Source organism: Gymnoscopelus microlampas (assembly GCF_963454915.1).
Source record: "Gymnoscopelus microlampas genome assembly, chromosome: 5".
NCBI lineage: Eukaryota > Metazoa > Chordata > Actinopteri > Myctophiformes > Myctophidae > Gymnoscopelus > Gymnoscopelus microlampas.
Genome location: NC_139942.1, coordinates 10,553,257 through 10,578,137, shown reverse-complemented (window position 1 = coordinate 10,578,137; position 24,881 = coordinate 10,553,257). Strand labels below are relative to the sequence as shown.

Below are 24,881 nucleotides of genomic sequence, written 5' to 3'. Positions count from 1 at the left end.
CTAGCGAGACCTGATAGAATGGGTTTCATGTGGGGGCAGCCAGTAGTACAGTTAAAGGTTTGGAGCCGCAGTGTAACGTCGTCTGTTAAGGATCCGGTCTATAGTTGCTTTTTTGTGCTTTTTAGCTAATGTTGTTTAAACCATTATGTGTGTGGTTCTCAAACATTTTCATGTCAAGGTCAAGGACCCCCCAAATTCTTATACATTTGTAGACCCAACCTTCTGATTTTTTTTTTATGCCAGAGACCCCCTCGATCCATACAAGATTTTGTGGATTTGAAAATATTCCTACATTTTCACTATTTGTTTTTCCTCACATCAGTGCGAGGTCTCCAACTTTAGTAAAAATAAACTAAACTACTTCGCTACTCTCCAAAACAAAAGCATTTCTGTGCTGTTTAAAGTTTATTCTCCAGGGTGGGAAGCCTCCCAGCACCCCACATTCTCTGAATAATACACTTTTTGGACAGAAGATAAAATGTCGGCCTACGCCAGACATACATTATTGTGTTTACTCCACTGCGCCCTCTACAGATCTGGTCAATGGTCATTTATATCGACCCAGAGCACAGTTAAGTTGATAAAAAAAAAAAAAAAATCTGGCCCACATATTTTATTTTCTGCCCCATAACAAAGTGTATTATACAGAGAAGGTGGGGTGCGCATCGGTTTCACACCGTGGAGAATAGACTTTCAACAACACAAAACTGCCTTTGTTTTCGGTGAGTAGCGAAATAGTTTTGTTTCACTCACTAACCAGCCTAGCTCTGGTTCAGAGCGTTACGCTCTGAACCAGAGCTATAACCAGCCCAGCCCAGCAACGCTCTGGACCAGGGCTATAATGTGGGCTTGTTTTCATAGACCTAGATTGCTTGTTTCTCTCGCACAATCTGGCAACGCCACCTCTTACTGTTCAGTATACCGCATCCTGGGTGGAGGCTGCCTGCCTGCGTGCTTCTGATCTACACCGTAACGAAAGAACAACACCAAAACCTAACGGCTATAACGGTTTTTAACTCCTCCAGCCATCATGACAGAAAGCAACAAAACGCACGTTATCCTGCTGTCCTGCGGCAGCTTCAACCCGATCACTAAAGGACACCTCCACATGTTCGGTAAGAAAGATCTAGATATTCTCCATTCTTTATTTATTATAAAATCACCTCAATATAAAATATATGATAAAAAATGATATATTTTATAATTCAGTGGCAATACATTTGTAAATAATACAATTATTGTTTTATATATATACACAATATATATAGGCTATAATAATATTATAACATATATTATAAAATAAATGTTAAAAATAGCAGATCTACAAGATCACAAGGCATCGCGTCCGCGACTCGTTGTGATCTTGTAGGTCTGCTATTTATTGTTAGGAGCCACACCGTCGTGCGACGAGTTATAAACGTCATACAGGCTTTTAATGTCGTGTATTTTCCCATAGAATACTGTCATGAAGATGTGTTACTGTGTGTGCTGCTGTGTGGGTCATAACACAAGTCCGTTTCTGAACCTCAATAGATCCTACAGTGTTTTATTATTACTAGTAATATTATAATTATTAATAGGCTATTATTGTTATTATTATTATTAAGGGATGTGTGTCGCTCTCCAGGGGGAGTGGTGCTGAAATGGGCGACGGCTCTGACGATGGTGGAAAATGTGTCAGAATGTATACATAATTCTCTGTTGAAAATTAATAATCTGGGAATTATTGTTTTTGTTCAATCCGTACACTATACTGTACTGTACTGTACTGTACTGTACTGTAACTCCAACCCACCCAGAACCTGCTAGAAAGATCTGCAGATGAATATGAATGTGTTTAAGAGGAGGATGTTAGATAATGTTGTGTCTGCACAAGAAAGGCCTTGTAGTGTGCAGTGTGTGTGTGTGTGTGTGTGTGTGTGTGTGTGTGTGTGTGTGTGTGTGTGTGTGTGTGTGTGTTGCGGAGGGTGAAAATATATAATTAATATCCAGTAATGAGAATTGATTCACTTTTGGGCTGGTGAGGTGTGTTGAAATATGAAACTGTAGCAGGATGGGTTGAGGCTTGTTCAGGGACTGGTGATAACAGCATGCGTCATTCAGGGATGACAAACAAGACCTCATGTTGGCTGCTCTGATTCTGTTTCTATTTGTAATACACACAACTTTAGAGCTCGAGGAGGTCTTATTCATTCTGGCTGGCGTTGTTTAAAATCTGTGAATTCAGAGACATGTGAATGTGTGTCATTAGAGTCTGGAAGGCTCAAACATCACCTTTCTCCATCATACCAACACACTCAGGTCGTATTGTAGTGACGGACAGCATGGGGCAACATCTGTCCAAACGACAACATTTGACGTGACAGGTTCCACCGTCACGTCATCTTACAACGTCCTGATAACCCCGCCCACACTGAATGAATGAATTTATCTGGTGATTATACCAGATGATTCCATATCACTGGAATGCGGAAGTGCCATTCTCAAACCCGAAGTCCGCTTCAGCCGACCCGGCGCTGTTTGAGTTGCGTACCCATGGGGACAGAATCGTAAATCATCGTGTCCCCCATCAGCATGCGACGTCGTGGGTCCCCTCGAAACGTCAAATGTTGTCGTAGGGTCAATCCAGTCCCTAGCCGTCACCCATTTGGGTGAGAATGTGTTGATCATGCAGTACCTCCCCCACACATCGATCTGAACTGTTCTGAATATTTGGACATGATCTAAATCCAGACGCTCATTGGAGTTGAGCCAGAATGTATAGATGAATCATATGTGTGAACTGTATGTATGGATGTATGGATAGGTGGGTAGAACACACACACACACACACACACACACACACACACACACACACACACACACACACACACACACACACACACACACACACACACACACGTGCGCGCACACACACATACATACATACATACATGCATACACAGTGTGCTATACATTACAGTGTTGGTAAATAGTGTACATATTGCAGGGTTGTCAGTGTGTTTGTTGATGACAGTAGGTGATGATGTCAACTGAAACTGAATCTGTGTGTTCAGTTCTGGCTGCGTCTGTCACACTGTGTGTACATCTTGTATTCTTTTAACCCAGTCTCATTCATCAACATACAGTAGTTAACCATGTAACATAGGAGGCTGAATCACACATCAACATAGAAACATTTAACCATGTAACACAGGAGGCTGAATCAGACATCAACATAGAAACGTTTAACCATGTAACACAGGAGGCTGAATCACACATCAACATAGAAACGTTTAACCATGTAACACAGTAGGCTGAATCACACATCAACATAGAAACGTTTAACCATGTAACACAGTAGGCTGAATCACACATCAACATAGAAACATTTAATGTCTGCATCATGTTACATCTGTGTACTGTACATGAGATAGTTATGAAATGATTCATATTATTATTCATATTAATGAAAAGAGCACAGGACCTAAAGGAAAAACCTGCATGTATGACCTGATTTTACAACCACCTCTATCTCTCTCTCTCTCTCTCTCTCTCTCTCTCTCTCTCTCTCTCTCTCTCTCTCTCTCTCTCTCTCTCTCTCTCTCTCTCTCTTCATTTTCATTTCCGTCTTGTCGCATGAGTCACATGACACAGACACATAATGACAGACAGCACAGGGAAAGTATACATTTGATGAAGTAATGTGATTACATTTCATGTAATGATGTGGGTGTATCTGATTACATTAGACTACACCTATCTGTTTTCAGAGAGAGAGAGAGAGAGAGAGAGAAAGAGAGAAAGGGAGAGAGAGAGGGAGAGGGAGACAGACAGACAGACAGACAGACAGACAGACAGAAGGTGGGGGAGAGGAGGGGGGAGAGAGAGAGGAGGGGGCGAGGGAAAGGGAGAGAGAGGTGGGAGAGAGAATGGATGCATAGATGGGGAGGGACAGACAGACAGACAGACAGACAGACAGCTCATTGTTTCTGTGCTTTCTGCGCCTAAACCAGTTCAACTGTCTTGAACTCAGCTGAGTTAAATTAACTCTGAGAGTGTTTAACGCAGCACCTGATGACGTGCTCTGACCACACACACGCGGAAGCATTTTGTAAACAATGGGGCCTATTAAAATGACAGTGGTGTTCTTGACATGTCAATTAAGTCTCAGCTGTCCAACACAGTGGTTCTCAACCTGTGGGCCGGGGCCGTGTGGATATTGCAAGTGGGCCCCCACATAATTGGCAAAACACTACGATTTTAATGATATTATGACATTAAAATGTAAAAAGAAATCATGTAGAAACAATTTCATCATATTTTTTCTCTAAAACCTCTGATGCCGATAAACAGGAGCTTAAGCACGAGGAACCGAATAGAACATTGCGCCACTTCTCCATTGAACTCAATGAACACCATTTCCAGTTCTTTTCTGTCGCCCTCTTACTTTGTATGGCGGGCTCCAGCTATACTACGTTAGTTCCATTGATCCAAGACAGAAGTAATCATCCAGTTAAATATCAAACATATTTGATAAGTATTGGAACGGCCCCGTTGGGAGGTATAAGATTGGATCTTTGAAGCACTCACACTACATGATAATCTTGCCAGATAAATCACTCCTATCAGGCTAGCACGGGGACCGGCCCTCCTGATAGCCGGGAGGTGTGTTGACCCAAAATCTGACCCAAAATCACCCAAATATCCTGTATTGCAGTTGTTCTCAAAGTTCTCAGGGGTCCTTGAAGGGGGTAATATACATCAGCATAAAAATTTGTTTAACCACAGCCCTATACATCAGCTATTTGAATATAGCTGATCTACAAGCTCACAACTTATCACGATGCAGCATGATACTGATACTGACATGTTACTGACCATGATACTGACCATGATACTGACCATGATACTGACATGATACTGACATGATACTGACATGATACTGACCATGATACTGACCATGATACTGACCATGATACTGACCATGATACTGACATGATACTGACCATGATACTGACATGATACTGACCATAATACTGACATGATGCTGACATGATACTGACCATAATACTGACCATGATACTGACATGATACTGACCATGATACTGACATGATACTGACCATGATACTGACATGATACTGACATGATACTGACCATAATACTGACATGATACTGACATGATACTGACCATGATACTGACCATGATACTGACATGATACTGACATGATACTGACCATAATACTGTCCATGATACTGACATGATACTGACCATGATACTGACCATGATACTGACATGATACTGACCATGATACTGACCATGATACTGACATGATACTGACCATGATACTGACCATAATACTGACATGAATCACATGATACTGACCATAATACGGACATGATACTGACCATGATATTGACCATGATACTGACCATAATACGGACATGATACTGACCATGATATTGACCATGATACTGACCATAATACGGACATGATACTGACCATGATATTGACCATGATACTGACATGATATTGACCCTAATACTGACATGATGCTGACCATGATACTGACATGATATTGAGTATTGACCATAATACTGTCATGATACATACCATGATACTGACCATGATACTGACCTTGATACTGACCTTAATACTGACATGATACTGACATGAAACTGAACATGATACTGACCATGATGCTGACATGAAACTGATCATGAATCATGATACTGACATGATACTGACCATGATACTGACCACGATACTGACCATGATACTGACCACGATACTGACCACGATACTGACATGATACTGACCATGATACTGACCATGATACTGACCACAATACTGACCATGATACTGACATGATACTGACATGATACTGACATGATACTGACCATGATACTGACCACGATACTGACCACGATACTGACCACGATACTGACATGATACTGACCATGATACTGACCATGATACTGACCACGATACTGACCATGATACTGACCATGATACTGACATGATACTGACATGATACTGACCATGATACTGACCATGATACTGACATGATACTGACCATGATACTGACCATGATACTGACATGATACTGACCATGATACTGACCATGATACTGACATAGTATCATGTTGTAAGCTGTGTAGTTTGAATTGAAACATTATCAATATGTGTGTTTACAGTATGTCTATTAATGTCTATTTATGTCTGTTTATGTCTGATAATGTCTATTAATATCTGTTCATTTCTGTGTGTTTACAGAGAAAGCCAGAGAGCACCTGCACAAAACAGGCCGCTTCATTGTGATTGGTGGAATTATCTCACCTGTGCACGACTCCTACGGCAAACCTGTAAGTAACTACTGAACACCATGCACGCAGATCTACAAGGTCACAACGCATCACAATGTATTGTGAGCTTGTAGATCTGCTTTTCCACTAATGTTGATACATTTGTAAAGTGAAAAGTGAAAGTGGTCAAGTGTGTCTGTGGGATCTAAAAATATTGAACCAATGAAAAGTATCAACAAGAGCTTGTGACTAAATAATAACTACATTTGATCCATTGGAACACAGGTTCTTTTCTCCATTTCCTGAAAAGTAAGGTTTCTGCCCAACAGCAATGATATGAAACATAAAACGTACTCAGAACAGATGGAAAAATATACAGAAGAAAACGGAGATATCAAATGGATCATTATGTTTTGGGGGAATTCCATTCTCTGTGAGCTGATGAATGTGCTTTGTGGGGTTCTCTATCCTGATTGGATAAACACCAACACACTCCAAAAAGGTGGTCAAACAAACACACTACAGAAAGGCCTATGTCCAACATGTCATATCCATTGCTCTTACTCTTCACGTGTACTTTTATCCTACACCTGATGATGTAAACAGGTTGCCTGTGCACACAGCACGTGTTTCTGTGTTATCATTTTAATGTTAAAGGAGCACTTCACCCATTTTCAACTTATCATACAATTGGTCCTCACTGATGTTCATTATAAGATGGCACCATTTCTTTCTACTCACTCTGTGTCTCAGAGAAAGGCTGTGGACGGTTCAGAAACCGTCCTACCACAGTGGCATACTCGGTAGGCAGGTTTGGTCATTTCAAACAAGATTTCAATCTTTTTATTTTATATTTTTTGTTAACAAACAATGGCCTCTATTTCAGCATGCTTAACTGTCCAGGAAGAGAAAGGCTGTAGTTTCCATTAGCTTGGAATCCCCATTGATGTCACTGGTAGGTAGGTTTCTAAACTGTCCACAGCCCACCAATGAGACACAAAGGGAGTAGACGGAAGTGCTCGAATGATAAAATAGTAAAGCTTGTGCTCTAGACTCGAGGCTTACCAAAGTTAGAGACCAGCTTACAGTCCAGGTGAAACAGAAAAGGCTCACACAGACGCACACTGACAACAAATGTTGAGGATCTTAATGATGCACAAATGATGTGTAGCCTGTGAGCTAGTTCAGGTAGATAAACTCGAGAGGTTTACATGCATGTGCAACTCTATGCTGGCGATGCCGATGACACGTCACATACAGTACATGCCGATGCACTGTATGTGACGTGTCAAGCAGCTGACCAAATTGGCAGTCTATTTAAAGGGATATTTCACTTTCAAAAATGTTTGGGGTCATTTAAATCTGTCTACTCTGGCTTTTGTGAGCACCCCAGATAGTTGTTTCTTTCTTTTTTTCTTACGTATTAGAAGGACAAAATATCAGTCTCCAGAACCAAGGATGGTTGTTTTTGATTAATCTATCATGGTTAAAATGGAGTTTGAAGTTACAATGGGTTTGCATTGGAGGGGGGCATGTCTGATGTGATCCTGAATCAAGCAACTTAAAAACTGTCTGGGGTGCTCACATGAGTAGGCGTTAAAATAACCCCAAACATGTTTGAAAGTGAAAAATCCCTTTAAGCTCACCTGATTCATCTTACTTCCTCTTGCTGTGTCAATGCCACTAAATGTTGTATGCGCTTTGTTTGCTCCCACCACCACCACCCCGCTCTGCTTTCTCTAAGGGCTCTGTTTTCCCCTGTGGGGGGTTGTTATAGATGTATATACTTTATCTCCCTGCTCTTAAATGGTTGTCTTACAGTATGTGCTGAGCAAGGAGTAATGTATAGCAGAGCCTTAACGCCACGATCAAATGTAATATTCACAATTGTATTTACATTTTATAAATAAAAAATCGTTAGCCTCATAGCATAATTGCCTAAGTCATATTTTAAGGTTTTCGGAAAAGATGAAAAAACAAATCTGCCTAAGTCAAAGAGATGACCTAGGCAAAAAGTGTTTTTTCGTCATTTCCTAGGTCATATTTTACTCTACTCTCCTAACTGCCCATGTCCTCAGCCTATCAAAATGCTTGTTGCATTCAAAAATCCCTTTTTGCCTCAGTCATCTCTTTGACTTAGGCAGAAATTGATTTTGGAATGTAACAAGCATTCTGATTGGCTTAGGACATAGGCAATAAGGCACAATGGTGCAGCATCGTTAGGAGAGTAGAGTTAGGCAAAAATGTCAATTTGACCAAAAAGTGACTTATAGGCAATTATGCTTTAGGCTAATGAAATGTTCTTAAGCTGTTAATGTTTTCAATTTTTTTGTGAGTTATCTAACTGAAATAGATGTATTTACCAAGTGAAACGGGTCATTGTGACATGAGAGCTGGTGATGGTGACTCACTTTGTAAATAAATCTCATAGCTGTTGGGTGGAAACCTTGTATGTTCAAAACCGTTAACCTACTTTTCATGAAATGGAAAAAAAGAACCGGGGTTGCAATGGATAATATTTTGAAAAATGGAAGAAAAAAAAAGTCTCCCCAAAATAGTGAAAATATCTACAAGCTCACAACGCACCGCACTGTGCTGCATTGTGAGCTTGTAGATCTGCTACTCTCGCACCTTTTGCATGGCGCTCTTGTACGATACAACGTTCACCTATCTATCTATTAATCCATCCTAAGAGCCTCAATATTTTTTGTAATTATTGAACTGTTCCCCCTTATGGTTAATTTCTATTTGTGATACGCCAGTGTCGCAGATCTACAAGCTCACAACTTGTAGATCGTTGTGACCGTCTATTTTTGGCGCATGACACCGTTTGTACGACAAAGTATAACCCAGGCATTGTTGAAGCACGGCATCGTTGCGTTGCACTGCAGCTGTGTTCTCGCCTTGTTCTCTGCCTGCTGGACTTAATAGGATTCCTGTCCTACTTTTGCTGCCTGTGTAGAAGATGGGAGTTTATGAATAATAAATGATACAGTAGATACAGTACAGTAGCACACTGCTGTTCCACTCTGTGTTCTTTCATTGGATTTCATGGATTATTTCCATGAAGAACCATGACAAACGTCATCCTTCCGTTCTTTTTATTTGCCAGCTATCATGAGCCACCACCAGTATACCAGCATGTCCATAGGCCTGTCACAATTATTACATATTCGCCTAATTGCAATTCATTGAGATAATCACAATTATTTTGTGCATAATAGTCATTTCCATGTTACATTCTTTTTCCAAACATTTTCAAAAATAGTGGAAATGGCAGATCTACAAGCTCAAAACACATGACACGTTTTGAGCTTGTAGATCGGCTATTTCAACTATTCATGTTTTTAGAAAGTTATTCAATTATGTAAGTTTATTTGTATATTAGTTTATTCATTTACAGAAATTACATTTTTATGTTCAACAACAGAAACGCAATTAAACCGTTAATCGCAATTATTTGAGCGATAATTAATTGTCAAGTACAATGTCATAATCGTGACAGCCCTACCAGCCATGTCCAATGTCAATAAAGTTATTTAAAGCAGACAGTGTACCGGATGTGGGCACTATGCGTTGCCATGTTAATGGTACGTCGGACATCGTTGTTGCAGTTACCTCTGTCCGACAGGAGAGGGAAACAACGGATATAACAGATTGTAGCTTTAATTCTATTGATTTGTTGAACGTGTTCTGGATGTTCATCAGTGAATTTGTTTTAGGATGTATTAACAACTTAAACCCCAGCATCCGTACTTTGGGAAAACTTCTCAAAAAAATAACCAAAAATGACGCGTTGTGAGCTTGTCGATCGGCTATTTTCTGTGAAGATATTTACTGTAGATCGAAAACAAAAAAGTCACTGGTATAGAGCCCTGAGGTGTGTCAGTTGGTTAGTTTTTCTTGTGTGTTGTTTCAGGGTCTGGTGAACAGCAGACATCGTCTCACCATGTGTCAGCTGGCTGTCCAATCGTCTGACTGGATCAGGTCTGGTTCATTTGATTCCACTTTCACTCTGTCTTTACTGATGTCTTTTACGTGAGCTCAGTGGTGTAAAGTAACCAAGTACATTTACTCAAGTAAGTGTTGAGGTATTTTTTACTTTACTGGAGTATTTTCCAATTTTCAGTACTTTTAATTTTACTCCACTACATCTTAGAGTGAAATGTTGCACTTTTACTCTACTACAATTATTTGACAGCTTTAGTTACTTTATAGATTTTGATTATTATTACAAAACGTACATTAACCACTTTAGCTTCGTATATATTTCGGCCATTTGAAAATAGCCGATCTACAAGCTCACAATGCGTCGCGATGCGACACATTATGAGCTTGTAGATTGGCTATTTTTTAGTATTGATAATTTTACTTAAGTGAAAAATGTTAGTACTTTTTCCACCACTGCGTTTACTGAAGAAGAGAGTTTGCTTTTATTAAACCTGTTGCATCTCATGTCTGACTGGAGGAATGTTTAGGTTGCCCTGGAGCAAATGTACCTCCTATCCTGATCAAAGTGTGGTTGGTACTGTACAGTATAATGTTAAGTATAATGGTCAGTATACTGTATTCGTTGCTGTCGGGCAGAAACCTCTTATGTTCATATTTTAACTTTTTGTGTGTTTTCGTAAATTAACACCCTACTTAATCATACTACAGTGTCTCACAAAAATAGCAGATCTACAAGCTCAAAACATGGCGCGAAGCCACACGGTTTGAGCTTGTAGATCTCCTATTTTGCTGTTTTTGAATTTGAATCCTGAAAAGTAACCGTTTTGGACATATGAGGTTTCCACCCGACAGAGACGATATGTAGTATATTTACAGGACCTAATATTTACTGTACAACCATGTAAACCCACTTACAGTGTGGCTGTGGACCTGTCAAATACATAAAGTCTGTAGCTGTTACTATTAGCTGCTACTTAATTTAGTTGATTAGGTTATATGACAATAAAAGCAAGGCAGTCAGACAATTAACTGTCAATGATTGATGATGATTGATGATGATGATAAATGATGATAATAACGACTCAGTTATTTTCCTTGAGGTCTTTGATGTGTTGCCAGCAAAAATGCTGCAATAATCCATAATTATTGACCAGGCAGCCTCCAACAGTAATAAACCAATACAGCCATAAAGCACCACAAAACAAAGACCAAATGAAGTCTGCCATTAAGTTCCTAAATGAACATTCAGGGCCCTATCATCCACCTCGAGCTGTCTCCTATTTAACGTCATATCGCTGCCGTGCAACAACGCAAATGATATCTTCCCCCACAGCGCGAAACGCAAAAACGTATGATTCACAGCACCGTTCGCTGACTTACGCTGACGTACGCTCCTAGAGGTCTGGTTCATCTTAAAGTGGGGCGTGTTATTGCGCAATTAGAAGTAGAACACTGATATCGTATCCACAGACTTTACACTTTGCGAATAAGACCACCCCTTGACCTCGTCTTACACACGAAGCCGCCGTTGCGCCTCTGTTGCACGATAGCAAAATAGCACCGGGGCTACTAAGTTAGGACGTAGCCCCAGGCGCAACCCCCTCGTTTCTGAACTGAACATGATGCAGGTTTTGACCTTTTAACGCATACATGGGCAACTAGCAGCCCGGGGGCCACATGCGGCCCCCACCTTCACTTAATGCGGCCCGCAGGTTAATATCGAATTACTGATATATTATTGATTTCAGCTGTTACAATTCCAAACATGCAAGCATTACCCGCTTTAATTACTATGTTATAGTCTATATTAGTAGCTTAATGACTAGTATTACAATTCTATTGTCTTTTTTATGTCCAATTTATTTGTATTAAAGTTCATAAAGTTAACATAAGTATAACTAAATGCATTTGAAATAAAATATAAATGTTACTTTTCGGGATTCGAATTCAAAAATAGCACAAAAAAATCTGGATTCTGGATAAAAAAAATAGCAGATCTACAAGCTCAAAACAACTTGAGCTTGTAGATCGGTTTTCTGCTTGTAGATCTGATTTCTGCTACTTTTGTGTGACATAGAATGGCGAAAAAAGTTCGCCATTCTATACGGCGAGACAGTATATGCAATGTGGCCCTCTGGAGTGAGTGTGGAAATATAGTGGCCCTCTCCATCATCAAAGTTGCCCACCCCTGTTTTAACGCCATGGCCAAATAACGCCAAGCCATCTAGAACAGGATATGAAGACCCATAAACAGCAGATCTACCGGCTCACAACGCATCACGATGCAACGCGTTGTGAGAGCGTAAAGGAAGCATTGGGCTAATGGTGGTGTTGATGTTTGTTTACAGAGTGGATCCATGGGAGAGCTACCAGAACACATGGCAGACAACCTGCAGCGTACTGGAACACCACCGTGATCTGATGAAGGTACGATCCATCATCATTATCATCATCATTACAGGATGTTAGGACGTAAATACGAACTAGTGTTGGTGTAAGTTGTAATGTTGTTGTACCAACCTGCACAATATAATATGTTCCTTTAGTAAACTACACGTTTAACTGACTGACCTAGTTTTAAATGTGGTGTAATATTCGTTTTTGGTAAAAAACTAAAATAAGTATTGTTAAAAGGTTAAACCTCTATATTGTGATAGTAATAATCACTGCTATAGGGTGTTCACTCTAGCTCTTAAAAAAAACGAGTACCCATGTTTTAGCTGAAGCTTTACAGTGTTCTATTCAAATTGTGTCTGCTTATTTTTTTCATTCATTCATTCATTTTATCCTGTATCCTGTATGAGTTATCTCTTTCCTGATTGGAGGAAATTGGTATCCTGACCTGGAAATGTATTGTTTCCTTAAGAGCTGGAGAGACAGGTTTGTTCCCCTGTTACGGAACAAACACTCTATAGCAACGATCACAATATAGAGCTATTTAACACTTATTAAACATAAAATAATTTACGCCTCCTTTTAACTGATCACAGAGTTGAACTGGTTCAGAGAGCACCAGTTCTATACAGCACCAGCCTGTAATAGTCTATGCAGCTGTAACCATAGAAACAGGGACCGTTATCAATGTGATCAGTTGTTTTTTATGTACCATGTTTATGAAGTCATCATGTGAAATGGATACAAAAGCTGTCAATCATCCTTCATTTAATCTGTTTTTTTGTTTTGTTTCGTTTTTGCTTTCCTCAGAGAGTCACTGGCTGCATCCTGTCTAATGTCAACACGCCATCAACGACTCCCGTGATTGGTCAGCCACAGAACGAGACTCCGCCCATTTACCAGAACCAGAACAACATGATTCACAAGCCCACTCCCGGTGAGCGAATATTAATGCTGTCGTGTTATGCATAAATTCATATTTAACCCATTAAGGCCGGGAAAGCATCTGTCATTTTAGATTTTAACCACTTTGACCATTATTTTGTACTTATTCATTCGCTCATAGCGAGAAACATATCTATGAGCTTGTAGATCTGCTATTTTTGAAAAATCGTAGCCTGGCATAACTAAAATCGCAGTCCTAAATGTCCTCACTTACACTAGTATAGTAATACATCTATTAAAGGTAGGGTAAGTGATTTTCTTTGGTTAAAATAAGTGTTAAATAGCTCTATATTCTGATAGTACTTGCTATAGATGATACTATAGAGTGTTTGTTCAGTAAAAGGAGTCTCCTTGTCTCTCCAGCTCTTTATAAAACAGAAAATGCATTTTCGTTTCAGTTTCAGTTTCATTTCCAAGTTTATCCAATCAGGATAGAGAACTCAATCAGGATATAGATTAAACAAGTGAAATTGGAAGTGATGACACTAAGAAATGAGCAGGCAAAATTGGAACTGGAACACTAGTTCCAGTTCCAATTTAGTAACCCTTAAAAATGGGTACTTTCTCCTGATTGGCTGAGATTTTGACACCTACCGGAAAATGTATTTTCTGTGAGAAAATAAGAGCTGGAGAGACGGGGAGACTCCTGTTACTGAACAAACACTCGCAATGATTACTATCAGAATCTAGTGCTTTAACCTTTTAAAAAATACTTTTTGTTTTAACCCAAAAATATCACTTACCCTTTAACTAGTTCAACCAGGTCTATTCAGTGTCTCTAGTAGCAGTTCATTCCAGGTCAGTCAGTGTGTCCATCTTAAAATAGCTCTGCCTTCCATTAAATAAAAGATAAAAGAACATTGTGACTGTAGAAGACGGCTGTTTGTGTATCATCATCGGGGTGTGTGTGTGTGTGTGTGTGTGTGTGTGTGTGTGTGTGTGTGTGTGTGTGTGTGTGTGTGTGTGTGTGTGTGTGTGTGTGTGTGTGTGTGTGTGTGTGTGTGTGTGTGTGTGTGTGTGTGTGTGCGCGTGTGAGTCTGTATCATCATTAGTAAATGGACCCTTCCTGTTCTGTCTCCTCTACAATTCAATATCTGTCAAATACGTCCTGTCTTCTCTCACAAAACAAAGTGTTCAGCCTCCACACGGCTTTCTGCTCGGTTTCTGAGTTCGATATCCAAATGCTGCGTATCGTTTACAATGTATATCCTTTTGGGAACAGGAAGGTCTAATGTTTCAATATCTAGACTATACAGAATATTATTTGTCAATCCTTTTCACATTTCACGTCACAGCCTAGACGTGAAATCATCCGCTATCTTACAAAGCATCATATTCATTTTCAAACCACTGACATAAATGTGTCATTTGGGGGTTTTTGATGCTGGATCGGTTCTTTTATAAAGAAAGCGGTCACGTGTGAAGAGATGTTTTATTTTTAATTTTGTATCTGCTGTAGGAAGTCTAAAGTTTAAACGGGCATGAGTCACTACGCTGATTTTGTACTTTGTTTTCCAGTGCAGGTATAAAAACTACAGCAGCTTAAAAACATGGCAGGCTAGTAAGCATTGAAGCAACACAGCTGCAGCTAATGAAATTAATAATGGGCCTGTTAAACTTAGGTGTGTGCAAGCAGAGACAGTAGTATACAGCAGTGGTTCTCAACCTTTACCAAAATAATCGTATTTGAATTGGGGACCCCCCCAAAATAATCAAATTTGACTGGGGACCCACCACCCTGACAAGCACTTGGAATTGTAGGAGTTGAGGCATTACATTTAGTTTGACTCAGTTCCACAGATTTTGTTTGCTTTTTGCTTAATTCTTAGGAAATATTTAACAATTTGGCCATTGTTTGACCGTTTTTTATAGTAATTGTTGATTGCTTTTGACGCAGTAATGGTTTTATTTAATTATTGTCATTTCAGAGGTATTAAAAGGCCTTGGAAGTCCATAAATCGTCACTTTAGAAATGTGCAGATACCCTGTATACACTTATACCGTTTGTTGGTTTGTTTACTGTTGAGTGAGAAAACAATGTTGCACATTAACCCATTAAGACCTGGAACTTATCTGTGTCGCTTTAGCTTTCTTTGGCTATTCAAAAATAGCAGATATACAAGCTCATAGCGCGGTACCGAGTGCCGCGCTATGAGCTTGTAGATCTGCTATTTTTTTTAAATCTTGAAAACTTTTTTTTTTTTTTTTTCAAAAACTGTTAAGATTTAGATTTTTTTAAACTATCGCCTCAGGACTTAAAGGGTTAAGCGAATCATCTGGGGACCCCCCCCCCCCCCCCCCCAAAAAAAAAAAAAACATTTGGGGGACCCCCCACAGGTAGAGAGCCACTGGTCTACAGTAATGTTAGTGCAGTGACTCACCTCCACCTCACTGTGTTTGTGTGTGTGCAGTCAAACTGTGGGGGAAGGTGACGGAGAATCTGGGCAAGATCTGCTGCGTTCGCCCTCACATTGATCGCTTTACCTTCGTGGGTGAGTGGAACACACACGCACACGCACACACACACACCACACACACACACACACGCACACGCACACGCACACGCACACACACACACACACACACACACACACACGCACTGTATCAGTTCATATAAATGCTATATACGGTAGGTATTTACAAATTAATATACAGATGATATAGGAAAATATTGTGAGGTTGATTACTGTGTTACTATAAACTGGCATAAATGTACATTTATTAAACTTTATGATTTTTAAATCTGACTGATGTTTGTTGTCCTTTTCTGTCAGATGAAAACGCCAACCTGGGAACTGCTGTGAGATACGAGGAGATTGGTGAGTTGAGTTGTTTAATCGACCAACAATTCACAGACTGTATTCATCAGAATATACCAGTATACAGTCTCTATGGAGCTGCATTCCCAGATAGGACAGTACTGTGCTATGTGGGACTCAAACCTGTGATGTGATTGACACACTATAACGTTAGAATGGTCCCATACACCAGTGGTGTTGCATCGCAACGCATTGTGAGCTTGTAGATCGACTATTTTCAAATGTATATAGTATGAAAATGTATGTTTTGTAATAGTAATCAAAATAACTAGTAACTAAAGTTTTCAAATAATTGTAAACATTGGAAATACTCCAGTAAAGTAAAAATACCTCAAAATTGTACTTAAGTACAGTACTTAGTTACTTAGTAAATGTACTTAGTTACTTTCCACCACCGCCTTATATACACCAAAGTGGCGGGTCCATAAAATTTTAACGTTTGAGAACCATTGCCATACACAACTGTTTTCGGGGTTACGCTGTATTTGAAGCTGTTTGAGGAGTCCATGTTGACGTTGTTTGTTTGTTTGTTTGTGTGTTTGTGTGTGTCTTTGTTGTGTAGAGTTACGCATCCTGCTCCTGTGTGGCAGTGACCTTCTGGAGTCCTTCTGTATCCCTGGACTGTGGAAGGACAGCGACGTAAATACAAATGAATCCCTAGTACCCTACATAACAAAACAAAACAAAACGTCACGTTTGAAACGAATGCCTGGCTTATGCATGTTATGCACATCAACAGCAGTATATCTCTCATGTTATGTACATAAAACAGTTAGATTTTAGGTATGTATCTCAGAAAACAATGACCCTCTACAACGTAAACTCCAAAATCCATCTATCCACCGTTGGCAGTTGGTTCAGAATGCTGCAACTCAGCTCTTAACCCATGAAAGGGATAGTTCACTCCCAAAATAACTTTTTTTCTATGGATTAGTCACCCCATGGAGACTTCAATTCATGGATATTGTTTTGTTTTTGTCGCATTCCTAAGCCAATAATGTGATGGCTTGGGAATGCAACAAAAACAAAAAAATATCCATGAATTCAATTCTCCATGGGGTGACTAATCGATAGAAAATCATTTTTTGGGGGTGAACTATCCCTTTAAGACCTGTGGGCGATTCTACAAATGCCTTCTACATCAGCAGTTCTCACACTTTCAAGATTTTAAAAAAAATGTTCAAAAATAGCAGATGTACAAGCTCGCAGCGCGGCACGAAGTGACGCGCTGCGAGCTTGTAGATCTGCTATTTTTGAATAGCCAACGCTACAATCTAAAATGACACAGGTGCTTTCCTGGTTTGAATGGGTTAACTGGCTCCAGAAATTGACCACAGAACACCTACAGTACAGTATGCTAGCCTCTGTGCACTGGCACTGGCCCATTTCCTTTAGAATTGATTTTAAAATTGTGTTACTTACCCACAAGGCCAGGTCCGGTCTTGCCCCCCTCCTACATATCGGGTTTACTCCTCCCTTATGAGCCAACCCGCAGAGCCTGAGATCCTCCGACAAAGCACGGCTGGTCATTCCGTTCCAAAGTGCCGCTTTAAAAACTAAAGGTGACCGTGCTTTCGCGATCAGAGCGCCGACACTTTGGAATGCCCTACCCGAGGAGATCAGGCTTGCTGAGTCTGTGCCCCTGGTTTAAATCCCTCCCGAAAACACATTTAAAAGCTGCTTTTAACACATCGTGTGCCAGAGGTTTATTAAAATAGGGTACATCCAGTGCCAGCATATCTTCCATCCACTTACGCTGATATGTTTCGTGCTGTAGAAGCCCCGACGCGGACGTGCATGTAAACAAAGCGTGCGAGACGCTGGAGGGGTCCCGACTAACGCCTGGAACAATAATATTTCCAACACGATCCTCCATTGCAGAGTGATCGCCGATCGAAAACGGCTCACTTCCACCACGTTAAAAAGAAATGGAGATATTAAGCTTTTAGTCAAGGAGTTAACATTGGAGCGGACAAACGGAAGCATTTGACATGGATCCACATCCGGCCTCTCCTTCTTAGAGACTCCTTGGATGATCCCAAAGTTTCGTTAGAGCGCCCCACGTGGGAAAAATATATTTTTAAAAAAAAGGGCCAAAAACGGTCCGGACCGTTTATGGCACATAACCCATAGCTTCTCAAAAACGGTCCGGATGTTTGTTTTATGTTAGTGTTATGTATTGGACTTTGTGTTGTGGATTCTTCTGTTAGGGCGCAGTCACACCGCACTGGAACTTTTACCTATGAGGGCGGATTCTGCATTAAACTTCGGCGTGACCGCACCCTTAGATCATGTGAATAAAGTTTAATTCTACCTATAGGGTGGATTCTGCCAATGCTTTTCAATGGGAATGGAGCGTTTATTTTTTGTTGACTAAAAGCATTGGCAGAATCCGCCCTCATAACATTCTAGTTCGGTGTGACTGCAGTCACTGCACCCTTAAGCACTTTGTGAAATTGGTCTTGAAAGGTGCTCTACAAATAAAGCTAAAAATTATCATTAATGTAAGTGAACGTTTGGTTTCAGATGGAGGTGATCGTGGGGGACTTCGGGATGGTGGTGGTCCCTCGTGACGGAGCCGACACCGACAGAATCATGAACCATTCCTCTGTCCTCCGCAAACACAAGGCAAATACATAATTCACCAGAAATGAATGTATAACTTTCCAGTAGTAGAAAGCATGGTGTCTGTCTTGGTGGTCCGTTAACAGTTTATAAAAAAGATTTGACATGCATTAAATCAAATGACAGCATGGGGTTCTACCCTACAGAGAGGCTCTATAATTACACTGTCATGTTGATTATTATAATCCACTTAGCATTTATCTCACTGCCGATAATCTGGCTTAAATCCCTCTAATCCTACAATTGGGCGTGTTAAAATGATTTGTGTAACATACTGTGACACTCATCTTTAGAATGATCTGTAGCTGCAGATGGGAATTACTTTAAAGGGATAGTTCACCCCCAAAATGACTTTTTTTCCTATCGATTAGTCACCCCATGGACACTTGAATTCTTGGATATTTTTTTTGTTTTTGTTACATTCCTAAGCCAATAATTTGATGACCGGCAGCGGTTCCGGTAGGAGACACAGAGAGTCTCCTTTGTGTCTCCTATACTGGAACCGCTGCCTACCGGTCCGATGGTCATCAAATTATTGGACCCCAAAAATTAACTGCGGCCTCCCTGTGTCTTCATTAAACAGAAAATACAATTTCAGCTTATCAGGAGAGAGAACCCATGTTTCAGCTTCAATTTTATAGTGTTCCAGTTCGAATTTTGTCAGTTCATGTTGTGTTGCTGATGTTGTGTTGTGTTGTTCATATTGCGTGTTGTTTATGTTGTGCCGTGTCTTACAGGACAACATCATCGTAGTGAAAGATGACATGAACCATCCCATGTCCATCGTCAGTTCAACCAAGAGCAGGTATACCGCTTGCCTTTGAGCCAGGCATTCTCACAGCACTGTCCACAGCTTAGACACTTAAAGCACTTTAACTACACTTCTACACAGTGGCGGAACAAGTCAAAGCCGGGCCAAGATGATAGATGTGCAACAGTGTTTTCTCACTCAACAGTAAACAAGCCAACATACAGTATACGTGTATACAGGGTTATCTGCACATTTCTTTTTTTTTTTAACTCAATTTTTATTGGAACAAAAGATTTTCAAAAGACAGATACACATACTTGAAATACAAAACAAAAAAAAACAGTACTAAAACACAAGAAATATAATAAAATAAAAATAACAATAAAATGAAAAAAGAATAAAATACACAAAAAAAAGGCTGCATTCTACAATTGTTAGTTATTTCTGTTACATATTGGTTATACAATGTCCATGGGCTGAAAAAGTGAAGACCACTTTTCCCAGTATTTGTGTGATTTGTCCTCTTGTAGTCTAAGTGTGAATGTTAGTTTTTCCATAGAATATATTTCCCTTATTATGTCCATCCAATTGTCTTTGGTTGGGGGATCCTGTTGATACCAGCGACGCGTGATCACTTTCTTATCTGCACATTTCTAAAGTGACAATGGCCGGGTTTCCCAAAGAGCTCGTGCGTAGAGCATCGTCGCAGGTCCGACGACGGGTCTAACGTGTGACGTCACATGCTTCGCAGTACCATAGCAGGCACGTAGATTTCAGGTCATGCGTGGCCGTACGCAGCTTGCGCAAGCGTCTCCTACACAGCTGGGACTCGGCCAAACCTACGCTCTACCCTCATTAGTAGCAGGTGGTTGTGCCCCTGCGTGCCATCTAAACTGGCTGCGTGTGTGGTAAAAGTACATTCGTGAGACAGAATGCGCGCAGCATACTCCCCGCCCACAGTAGGAGGGGAGTACTGTCCTACGAAGCATTTTGTAACGAGCGCCCTGGGCCGCCTGTAACACCCATCGTTCTATGAAATCTATGAAAAGACCGACACACACACACACACACACACACACACACACACACACACACACACACACACACACACACACACGTGTGTATGTATATATATATATATATATATATATATATATTACGGCCGGGCCGGGCCGGTGCGTAAAAGGGCGAGCGGCTGCAGTGCTTCGTCCTCTATGCATGAACCCGAAGTTTACAAATCGTACTCTCACGGATAATCCGATCATCTAATAAAAATATTAAGCACATGCCAAGTTAACTAAAGGTATATAAATGATGCTGAGCTAAATATGTTTCCTTAATTTCGAAGTTTTATAGTTAAACGTTATGATGAAAGTGCAGTTCCTCTCACAAAGTGACAGCTGTTGCGCTCGGCGAGCGCAACAGCTCGCCATGTTTATGAATGGTTAAAACATCTTTTGAAAATAGCAGATCTACAAGCTTGTGACACGTTGTGAGCTTGTAGATCTGCTATTTTCAAAAGATGTTTTAACCATTCATAAACATCGCGAGCTGTTGCGCTCGCCGAGCGCAACAGCTGTCACTTTGTGAGAGGAACTGCACTTTCATCATAACGTTTAACTATAAAACTTCGAAATTAAGGAAACATATTTAGCTCAGCATCATTTATATACCTTTAGTTAACTTGGCATGTGCTTAATATTTTTATTAGATGATCGGATTATCCGTGAGAGTACGATTTGTAAACTTCGGGTTCATGCATAGAGGACGAAGCACTGCAGCCGCTCGCCCTACCCAAAATAACAGATCTGCAAGCTATCAACACGGCATGTCGCAGTGTGTTTGTTGTATATATGTCTGTTTTTTGGGGGAGGCGTCGCCCGTTACGCGTTAAGCTGTCAATCATGCAGGGGGACGCCCCCTCTATCCTCTGAATTTTTTTGAACGGCGAACAATGGCCGCAGTGTTTATTTAAGATCATTGAAATGTCACCTTAAAAAAATGCATTTTAATACATTACAGAATGTACCTATAAAAATGTAAGTGTCCAATTCATATAAAGGTAAGTTAGATAAAGGTGCGACTTTATCTTAGTATTTTTGCAAAATCCTGTATATATAGATATATGTATGCAAAGGGTGTTTAAACTATAGTAGGATAGCACTACGTAGTTGACGTAGGCTTTACGTAGGCTACGTCCAGGATCTCTTCACGTGCATGCTGTCTCACGAATGTAGTTTTAGCACAGACGAAACGGAACCTACGAAGATGGTGTCTACTGAAGCCAATTTAGATGAGACGTTGGGCACACACAGCTGCTACTAACGAAGATAGTGCGCAGCGGGGTTGCTACTGCGCAGATGCGTGGAGGCACCTACGCAGCTTCTAGGCTACGCAGGAGCTCAAATTCGTTTGGGAAACGCGGCCAATGTAAGGACTTTTAAGACCTTCTTATTACCAAATGGTCAAATATTACGTGAGAAAGAGGCAAGCATTGTGAAAATAGCCGATCTACAAGCTCACAACGCCTCGCAGTGCGAGATGTTGTGAGCTTGTAGTTCGGCTATTTTCACAATGACCCGGGACCCGGCCTTAGTCTAATGACCCGGGACCCGGCCTTAGTCTAATTTCTCTTTCGGGTCTTGAGCTAAAAAGTTTGGGAACCATGTGCCTCAAAAAGATGTATTTCATTTGATAATGTGCCCATCCCAAGTTGATCTCTTTTTTATTTTTCAGAAAACAGGATTTAGAAGGTGTTTTTAGAATCGGCCTCAGGGCTAACCTTGTATAGTCATGACTCAAATCAATTTAGTCAATTTACTACTGTCCTCTGTCCCCTGTCCCCTCTGTCCTCTCTGTACCCTCTGATCTCTGTCCTCTATGTCCTCATTGTCCCCTCTTTCTTCCAGACTGGCCCTCCAGCATGGTGATGGTCATGTGACTGACTACCTGAGCCAGCCTGTCATCGACTACGTCCTGCAGAGTCAGCTCTACATCAACGCTTCCGGATAGAAGCCCTGTGACCCCTGACCCTTAACCTCTGACCCCTACACACCCCCGCCCTCACCTGTACAGAAGCCCCACCCCCCTGACCCCTAGCCCTCAAACTCTGAGCTCTCACGCACCCTGCCCTCAACCAGTGGTGGACAAAGTACTCAGCTCCAGTAATACTTGAGTCAAAGTATAGATACTCCTGGTCAAATATTATTCAATCAAATATGTAATCTTGTTAAAGTACTGGAGTACTTGCTTTTAAAGATGCTTAAGTATTCAGAAGTCCATGCTTTTAAAAATGATCAAGTATACAAAATACTGTATCAATGCATTGCTGTATTGCAATTGTGAAGTGTCTCCCTCAAAAATAGTGAAAATAGCTGCAGTATAAGCTTGGCTATTTGTTAAATAAAGCTTTAGTGGCCATGTATTACATAATATACCCGGAGGTTCCTTCCTAGAAATGTAGAGTCAAAAGTGCAATATTTGTCTTTGAAATGTAGTGAAGTAAAAAGTCATAAGCTTCCAAAAAAACAATACTCAAGTAAAGTACAGATACTAAAAAAAAAAAAATACACATAAGTGCATTACTCAAGTAAATATCCGTAGTTTCTGTCCACCACTGGCCCTCACCCCCTCCCTCCTCTGCTTGTCCAGCATCCATAAGGAGCATTAGATTTTCATCTCCCTTCACTTCCTGTGTCATGTGATTTGGGGGCGGGACCACAAGGGGACAGGCCACCGAAAGGGTTCTAATAGGCTCTATGCACAGCAGCCATATTGGAAAGAATTTGGGCCTCTTCTTACCATAGACATATAAAGGTAGACGCCTCCTTCGGCTCTGAGGCATTGGTATCTCGGGCGCCATTTTCGCGTAGGCAAGCTTCCGCATGTGTCACAGAAGGGGGCGTTCAGAGGCCCGAGATAATCAGAGGCAGGTGGGGGCGGGACAACTAGATTCTGACAAGTCTTGGAAAAGACGCACTGTGATTGGCCAGTAGTCAACGCGCTGTGAGCGCTGTGATTGGCCAGTAGTCACTTTGAGTGTCAGTTTGTCAGTGGTCAGTTTGCCTGCGCTAAAATGGCGGCCGCGATACGAGTTGCTCCAACGAACTGCAAAGGCCAATGAGGCATCTAGGTTTCTATATCTATGCTTCTTACTGCCTTCACAGGTGTTGCCAATGTGATACTAATGAAGGCATACTAATGAAGTCAGGGTGCTGATATTGTGCATGTTGACTCACTGGAAACACTCTGCTACACCGGTGGGTCTCAAAGTGTGGTTCCCTTACGGGTGAGTTACGGGTGTGTAACTCTGAGAGTGTACAAATCGGGTCCATTTGGTTCCATTTGTGCACTCTCAAAGTTATGGGAGTCCTTGAATTTCAAAGGTTTGAGAACCACTGTGCTACACTAAATGGAACAGAGCATTCATTAGAATCATCGGTAACACCCGTGAAGGTGCTGTGAAGGAACCTGTGAATTAAGGAAGAGGCCCAATTTCTTTCCAATATGGCTGCTGTGCATAGAGCCTATTATTATTTTAATCCTTTTCCCCCAATCAATCAACGGAATTGACCCATCTGGTGCCGGGGTTGAACTGAATCAAGCACGCCTGACAATGTGGGTGAAGTGAGGTGAGGCAGCAGGGTGCGCTCGAATTCCCTCCTGCAGTGATGTGGAGTCCACACACACACACACACACACACACACACACACACACACACACACACACACACACACACACACACACACACACACACACACACACAGAGGCCGACCTCTTATAAACTTTTGTTTAACTGAAAAGGTTATACCCACTATGACTTTTAACTGGAATGAAAAGCTCTCAGATATTCATGGAACGTGATCAGACAGCAGTGGATTGATCACAGCATGGATGATATCAGGAGGAAAAACCATTGTAGGGATGTAGAAAAGAATGTAGATTTTTATTATCATTTTTTTGTCACTGGAATTCACGAGTTTTGGAAAACGACACAGTAAGGAGTTTAATTCCGGTTTCGACAGGTTTGAAGGCGCAATCATGTCCGCCTGGAATTCAATGTAACGACAACAGTAGAGAATCAGGGAGCGCAGTAACTTATTTTTTTGT

At 40.8% G+C, this 24,881-nt stretch overlaps 1 protein-coding gene across 1 annotated transcript; it reads left to right on the top strand.

Moving 5' to 3' along the window:
• Positions 1-974: 974 nt before the first annotated feature.
• nmnat2 (nicotinamide nucleotide adenylyltransferase 2) lies at positions 975-22,951 on the top strand. Its single transcript, XM_084057081.1, has 11 exons — positions 975-1,115; positions 6,258-6,346; positions 10,206-10,273; positions 12,586-12,664; positions 13,442-13,568; positions 15,988-16,068; positions 16,351-16,395; positions 16,958-17,034; positions 18,922-19,023; positions 19,758-19,825; positions 22,681-22,951. The coding sequence occupies exons 1-11, from the start codon at positions 1,031-1,033 to the stop codon at positions 22,781-22,783; spliced, it is 924 nt and encodes a 307-aa protein (XP_083913207.1). The 5' UTR covers positions 975-1,030; the 3' UTR covers positions 22,784-22,951.
• The last annotated feature ends 1,930 nt before the right edge of the window (positions 22,952-24,881 follow it).